This window comes from Salvelinus alpinus, chromosome 34 (assembly GCF_045679555.1).
Source record: "Salvelinus alpinus chromosome 34, SLU_Salpinus.1, whole genome shotgun sequence".
In the NCBI taxonomy this organism is placed as follows: domain Eukaryota; kingdom Metazoa; phylum Chordata; class Actinopteri; order Salmoniformes; family Salmonidae; genus Salvelinus; species Salvelinus alpinus.
Window position 1 is genome coordinate 823,530 of NC_092119.1, and position 7,909 is coordinate 831,438.

Consider the following 7,909-nt stretch of genomic DNA (forward strand, 5'->3'; position numbering starts at 1 on the left):
CTATAATACTACAATATTACTACGATTGCCACTACCACTACCACAATACTACAATAATACTACTATTAATACTACTATTACTACACTACTACCACTATACTACTACAATAGTACTACTATTAATACTACTACCACTACTACTGCTGTCACTGCTGCTACTACTACTATAGTACTACAATACTACTACGATTACTACTATTAATATTACTACACTACTACTACTACTACTACTACTACTATAATACTACAATAGTGCTACTGCTACACTACTACTACAACACTAATACTACAACACTACTACTACTACTATAATATTACTACTACTATAATACTACAATCGTGATACTGCTGCTACTACTACACTAATAATACTACTGCTACTAATACTACTGCTGCTACTCCTACTACTACACTAATACTACTGCTAGTGTGTTCTGTGTTCCATGACTCTGTGTTCTATGTTCTCCACAGTCCAGGGAGTGTGTGGATCAGTTCTCTCTCCCGGACCGGGTTCTTTGCCTCCACAACCGCTGGAAAGTTCTGTACGCTGGCCTAGCTAACGGCTCCGTGGTCACCTTCAGCCTCAAGGTCAGAACCAGAACACCGTCTTACAACACATTCTGTTCTAGAACCGACAATAGAACAGTCTAGAATGCATTGTGATCTAGAACACATTCTGTTCTAGAACCGACAATAGAACACAGTATAGAATGCTTTGTAATCTAGAACACATTCTAAAATACACTTTAGAACCCAACTAGAATTAAAGCATTATGGAACCACCTCAGTCACCTTGGTCAAACACATTTTCAGATGTTATTTGCATTTCCTCTGTTGTTCTTCTTCAGACCAATAAGCAGCTGGATGTGTTCGAGTGTCACGGGCCGCGGGCGGTGAGTTGCCTAGCGACAGCCCAGGAAGGAGCTCGCCGCATCCTATTGGTCGGGTCCTACGACAGCACCATTAGTATCCGCGATGCCAAGAGTGGCCTGTTGCTACGGACTCTAAAGGGACACACCAAGACAGTACTGTGTATGAAGGTAGTCAATGACCTGGTCTTCAGTGGCTCCAGTGACCAGTCGGTCCATGCACACAATATACACGTGAGTTATTTAAAATATTCACTTTGGTTACGTGTTTGATATACTCTTATTAGGGTATCTACATTTTAGTTTTGAATAGAAGTTAGCAGTAGAAGTCATTCTGATGAGTAATGCTTGATTAATTGGCCTGGGTGTGTTATCCATTGGTCTGTGATCTTATTCACAATTAAATCAGCCAATGTCACAAAGTACTGTACAGAAACCCATCCTAAAACCACCAAACGGCAAGCAATGCAGGTGTAGAAGCACGGTGGCTAGGAAAAAACTCCCTAGAAAGGCCAGATCCTAGGAAGAAACCTAGAGAGGAACCAGGCTATGAGGGGTGAACAGTCCTCTTCTGGCTGTGCCGGGTGGAGACTATAACAGAACATGATGTTCAAATGTTTCCTATGGTCTCTAATCTGGTCACGTGTTTCCTATGGTCTCTAATCTGGTCACGTGTTTCCTATGGTCTCTAATCTGGTCACGTGTTTCCTATGGTCTCTAATCTGGTCACGTGTTTCCTATGGTCTCTAATCTGGTCACGTGTTTCCTATGGTCTCTAATCTGGTCACGTGTTTCCTATGGTCTCTAATCTGGTCACGTGTTTCCTATGGTCTCTAATCTGGTCACGTGTTTCCTATGGTCTCTAATCTGGTCACGTGTTTCCTATGGTCTCTAATCTGGTCACGTGTTTCCTATGGTCTCTAATCTGGTCACGTGTTTCCTATGGTCTCTAATCTGGTCACGTGTTTCCTATGGTCTCTAATCTGGTCACGTGTTTCCTATGGTCTCTAATCTGGTCACGTGTTTCCTATGGTCTCTAATCTGGTCACGTGTTTCCTATGGTCTCTAATCTGGTCACGTGTTTCCTATGGTCTCTAATCTGGTCACGTGTTTCCTATGGTCTCTAATCTGGTCACGTGTTTCCTATGGTCTCTAATCTGGTCACGTGTTTCCTATGGTCTCTAATCTGGTCACGTGTTTCCTATGGTCTCTAATCTGGTCACGTGTTTCCTATGGTCTCTAATCTGGTCACGTGTTTCCTATGGTCTCTAATCTGGTCACGTGTTTCCTATGGTCTCTAATCTGGTCACGTGTTTCCTATGGTCTCTAATCTGGTCACGTGTTTCCTATGGTCTCTAATCTGGTCACGTGTTTCCTATGGTCTCTAATCTGGTCACGTGTTTCCTATGGTCTCTAATCTGGTCACGTGTTTCCTATGGTCTCTAATCTGGTCACGTGTTTCCTATGGTCTCTAATCTGGTCACGTGTTTCCTATGGTCTCTAATCTGGTCACGTGTTTCCTATGGTCTCTAATCTGGTCACGTGTTTCCTATGGTCTCTAATCTGGTCACGTGTTTCCTATGGTCTCTAATCTGGTCACGTGTTTCCTATGGTCTCTAATCTGGTCACGTGTTTCCTATGGTCTCTAATCTGGTCACGTGTTTCCTATGGTCTCTAATCTGGTCACGTGTTTCCTATGGTCTCTAATCTGGTCACGTGTTTCCTATGGTCTCTAATCTGGTCACGTGTTTCCTATGGTCTCTAATCTGGTCACGTGTTTCCTATGGTCTCTAATCTGGTCACGTGTTTCCTATGGTCTCTAATCTGGTCATTTAGTGGTATGGGTCTCTAATCTGGTCATTTAGTGGTATGGGTCTCTAATCTGGTCATTTAGTGGTATGGGTCTCTAATCTGGTCTCTAATCTGGTCATTTAGTGGTATGGGTCTCTAATCTGGTCATTTAGTGGTATGGGTCTCTAATCTGGTCATTTAGTGGTATGGGTCTCTAATCTGGTCATTTAGTGGTATGGGTCTCTCTGTCTCTAGACCGGAGAGTTGGTGCGTATCTATAAAGGACATAGTCATGCTGTCACGGTGGTGGACGTCCTGGGGAAGGTGATGGTCACTGCCTGTCTTGACAAACTGGTCCGCGTCTACGAACTACAGGTCAGTCTCTCCACTGGTAGCCTTGTGTCTGTCCCTCCACATTAAAACCAGACTGTACAATCACCAGTTTTTTTTTTTTTAATGCCGTAATTAATCCCCTGAATTTGATCTAACCCCCCCCCCCCCCCCCCCCCCCACACACACACACAGTCACATGATCGTTTGCAGGTGTACGGTGGACACACAGACATGGTGATGTGTATGACTGTCCACAAGAGTATGGTGAGTCCTCAGTCCCAAATCCATAGACATTAAAACATGGCTGGTGGAATGTTACGTAAACATATCAGATGATCACTGACGTTCATCTGTGTTCTAGATCTACACTGGTTGCTATGACGGCAGTGTGCAGGCGGTCAAACTGAACCTGATCCAGAACTATCACTGCCGGGTAAGACAGGGGAACTGGGATGTGAAGGGGTAAGACAGGGGAACTGGGATGTGAAGGGGTAAGACAGGGGAACTGGGATGTGAAGGGGTAAGACGGGGAACCGGGATGTGAAGGGGTAAGACAGGGGAACTGGGATGTGAAGGGGTAAGACAGGGGAACTGGGATGTGAAGGGGTAAGACAGGGGAACTGGGATGTGAAGGGGTAAGACAGGGGAACTGGGATGTGAAGGGGTAAGACAGGGGAACTGGGGTGTGAAGGGGTAAGACAGGGGAACTGGGATGTGAAGGGGTAAGACAGGGGAACTGGGATGTGAAGGGGTAAGACAGGGGAACTGGGATGTGAAGGGGTAAGACAGGGGAACTGGGATGTGAAGGGGTAAGACAGGGGAACTGGGATGTGAAGGGGTAAGACAGGGGAACCGGGATGTGAAGGGGTAAGACAGGGGAACTGGGATGTGAAGGGGTAAGACAGGGGAACTGGGATGTGAAGGGGTAAGACAGGGGAACTGGGATGTGAAGGGGTAAGACAGGGGAACTGGGATGTGAAGGGGTAAGACAGGGGAACTGGGATGTGAAGGGGTAAGACAGGGGAACTGGGATGTGAAGGGGTAAGACAGGGGAACTGGGATGTGAAGGGGTAAGACAGGGGAACTGGGATGTGAAGGGGTAAGACAGGGGAACTGGGATGTGAAGGGAATGTTCAACTGGGATAACCAAGTTAATCTACTAAATCAACAAGTAGAGGATAGGTCTTTCTGTCTCTTCTCTCCTGCCAGTGGCATGGCTGTTCTCTGATCTAACTCCCCCCCTGTCTCTTCTCTCCTGCCAGTGGCATGGCTGTTCCCTGATCTAACTCCCCCCCTGTCTCTTCTGTCCTCCCAGTGGCATGGCTGTTCTCTGATCTAACTCCCCCCCTGTCTCTTCTCTCCTGCCAGTGGCATGGCTGTTCCCTGATCTAACTCCCCCCCTGTCTCTTCTGTCCTCCCAGTGGCATGGCTGTTCTCTGATCTAACTCCCCCCCTGTCTCTTCTCTCCTGCCAGTGGCATGGCTGTTCTCTGATCTAACCCCCCCCCCTGTCTCTTCTCTCCTCCCAGTGGCATGGCTGTTCTCTGATCGAACTCCCCCCCCTGTCTCTTCTCTCCTCCCAGTGGCATGGCTGTTCTCTGATCTAACTCCCCCCCTGTCTCTTCTCTCCTCCCAGTGGCATGGCTGTTCCCTGATCTAACTCCCCCCCTGTCTCTTCTCTCCTGCCAGTGGCATGGCTGTTCTCTGATCTAACCCCCCCCCCCCCCTGTCTCTTCTCTCCTGCCAGTGGCATGGCTGTTCTCTGATCTAACCCCCCCCCCCCTGTCTCTTCTCTCCTCCCAGTGGCATGGCTGTTCTCTGATCTAACTCCCCCCCCTGTCTCTTCTCTCCTCCCAGTGGCATGGCTGTTCTCTGATCTAACTCCCCCCTGTCTCTTCTCTCCTGCCAGTGGCATGGCTGTTCTCTGATCTAACTCCCCCCTGTCTCTTCTCTCCTCCCAGTGGCATGGCTGTTCTCTGATCTAACTCCCCCCCCTGTCTCTTCTCTCCTCCCAGTGGCATGGCTGTTCTCTGATCTAACTCCCCCCCTGTCTCTTCTCTCCTCCCAGTGGCATGGCTGTTCTCTGATCTAACTCCCCCCCTGTCTCTTCTCTCCTCCCAGTGGCATGGCTGTTCTCTGATCTAACTCCCCCCCTGTCTCTTCTCTCCTCCCAGTGGCATGGCTGTTCTCTGATCTAACTCCCCCCCTGTCTCTTGTCTCCTCCCAGTGGCATGGCTGTTCTCTGATCTAACTCCCCCCCTGTCTCTTCTCTCCTGCCAGTGGCATGGCTGTTCTCTGATCTAACTCCCCCCTGTCTCTTCTCTCCTCCCAGTGGCATGGCTGTTCTCTGATCTAACTCCCCCCCCCTGTCTCTTCTCTCCTCCCAGTGGCATGGCTGTTCTCTGATCTAACTCCCCCCCTGTCTCTTCTCTCCTCCCAGTGGCATGGCTGTTCTCTGATCTAACTCCCCCCCTGTCTCTTCTCTCCTCCCAGTGGCATGGCTGTTCTCTGATCTAACTCCCCCCCTGTCTCTTCTCTCCTCCCAGTGGCATGGCTGTTCTCTGATCTAACTCCCCCCCTGTCTCTTGTCTCCTCCCAGTGGCATGGCTGTTCTCTGATCTAACTCCCCCCCTGTCTCTTCTCTCCTGCCAGTGGCATGGCTGTTCTCTGATCTAACTCCCCCCCCTGTCTCTTCTCTCCTGCCAGTGGCATGGCTGTTCTCTGATCTAACTCCCCCCCTGTCTCTTCTGTCCTCCCAGTGGCATGGCTGTTCTCTGATCTAACTCCCCCCCCTGTCTCTTCTGTCCTCCCAGTGGCATGGCTGTTCTCTGATCTAACTCCCCCCCTGTCTCTTCTGTCCTCCCAGTGGCATGGCTGTTCTCTGATCTAACCCCCCCCCCTGTCTCTTCTCTCCTCCCAGTGGCATGGCTGTTCTCTGATCTTTGGAGTGTTGGAGCACGTCCAGCAGCACCTGCTCCAAGACCACGCCTCTCCCAACACACAGAACCTCAAGTGTCGATGGAAGAACTGCGATGAGTATTTCGCCGCTCGCAACGGCTCCAAGCAGGTATGGCGCTGACTGTTCCTACGCAACACACAGACTGCTGTGACGGTTATAGGTTATAGGTCGTATTAGTCCGTCAGAGGTAGAGCTGTGACGGTTATAGGTCGTATTAGTCCGTCAGAGGTAGAGCTGTGACGGTTATAGGTTATAGGTCGTATTAGTCCGTCAGAGGTAGAGCTGTGATGGTTATAGGTTATAGGTCGTATTAGTCCGTCAGAGGTAGAGCTGTGACGGTTATAGGTTATAGGTCGTATTAGTCCGTCAGAGGTAGAGCTGTGACGGTTATAGGTCGTATTAGTCCGTCAGAGGTAGAGCTGTGACGGTTATAGGTTATAGGTCGTATTAGTCCGTCAGAGGTAGAGCTGTGACGGTAATTGTCAAACCAAATGACTTTGGTCTCCATTTTAATAACCGTTCGAATAGCAACAAAAATCCATTCCGTTGCATGGGCCACCCCAGTTAACATCATTAGAATGAACATCCTACATTACCATGGAAACGATTGCATCACAATACCAGGCAGCCATTGAGTGTGCCCATGATGCATTTGGTCAAACTGTCAGTCAGCTGTTATTACATCTGTTTTATTCATTTACAACTGTCGGTTACCCAGTTTGTACGGTAATCGTGCCGCCAGCCCTAGTTAGAGGCAGACCTTCTTCTGCTAAATGGATGGATACTCCAATCACACCTATTGGTATTGATATCTACTATCTGGGTTGTGTGTCTCATAGTTGATTCTGCCTGTGTTGTCTTAAGTAAAACAACGTGTGTGTGTGTGTTTCTGTCTCTTGTCCTACAGGGGGCTCCAAAGCACATGCTGCAACATGTGGAGGAGGAGTGGTGTAAACCAGCCCAACCCTGAAGGGAGTCTGGGGTGGACCAGCCCAACCCCGAGGGAGTCTGGGGGTGGACCAGCCCAACCCCGAGGGAGTCTGGGGGTGGACCAGCCCAGGGAGTCTGGGGTGGACCCCGAGGGAGTCTGGGGTGGATCAGCCCAACCCCGAGGGAGTCTCACGCTCCTGACCCCCCCCCCCCCCCTCCCTCCCATATTGGGGCGACCCAGTCTATAAGGTCACCTGGTTGAACCAGTCTGAATGATGAGCGTATTATCGTTGAAACGGCGGGGTGGGTTGATTCAGCTTGGTGCCAGGTGACTACTAGCCTGAAAACCAGACCTGTTTGGTGCTAACGTTCCACTTCTTGCCAATGTTAGGCATTGACGAGGAGTGGCAATGAGTGGAATGATAGCACAAAACCGAGTGGTATCCAGGCTAAGGTGACCATCCATACCAGAGAATAATGATGATGAATCTGTGGTTTTGTTATGAAAGGAGAGATGTGTTGTAGTTATTTTACCAACACATCTCTTCCTCTCCATGGTTCTCTCATGAATACATGAACACTGCTTAATGTCAGTTGCTTGAACCACTGACCAAATAAGACAAAGGAACACAGGACTGACTGTTTACCAAGCAAAGAAACCAGGTCTGGAAGAGTCATTGTTATGTTTTCTATTCAAACGGCTCCAAATACATTTTAAAACATTAATCCAACCCTCAGTTTTATAAAGACAATGTTTGCCACTGTATGTCTTGTTGTGTTTGGAGGGAAGTCGGGATGCTCGTGTCTTGTTGTGTTTGGAGGGACGTCGGGATGCTTGTATCTTGTTGTGTTTGGAGGGAAGTCGGGATGCTCGTGTCTTGTTGTGTTTGGAGGGACGTCGGGATGCTCGTATCTTGTTGTGTTTGGAGGGACGTCGGGATGCTCGTATCTTGTTGTGTTTGGAGGGACGTCGGGATGCTCGTGTCTTGTTGTGTTTGGAGGGACGTCGGGATGCTCGTGTCTTGTTG

The 7,909-nt window shown here is 49.0% G+C and overlaps 1 protein-coding gene across 1 annotated transcript in view; it reads left to right on the top strand.

Annotated features, from left to right (window-relative positions):
* znf106a (zinc finger protein 106a) overlaps nt 1-7,004 on the top strand; it is a 41,624-nt gene extending 34,620 nt beyond the window's left edge. The window contains exons 14-20 of the mRNA XM_071382818.1: nt 472-588; nt 849-1,103; nt 2,916-3,035; nt 3,186-3,257; nt 3,355-3,426; nt 5,913-6,059; nt 6,859-7,004. Coding sequence (XP_071238919.1) covers nt 472-588; nt 849-1,103; nt 2,916-3,035; nt 3,186-3,257; nt 3,355-3,426; nt 5,913-6,059; nt 6,859-6,921 — 846 coding nt within the window. The 3' untranslated portion in view covers nt 6,922-7,004. The remainder of the gene's footprint in view (nt 1-471; nt 589-848; nt 1,104-2,915; nt 3,036-3,185; nt 3,258-3,354; nt 3,427-5,912; nt 6,060-6,858) is intronic.
* Nucleotides 7,005-7,909: the final 905 nt, after the last annotated feature.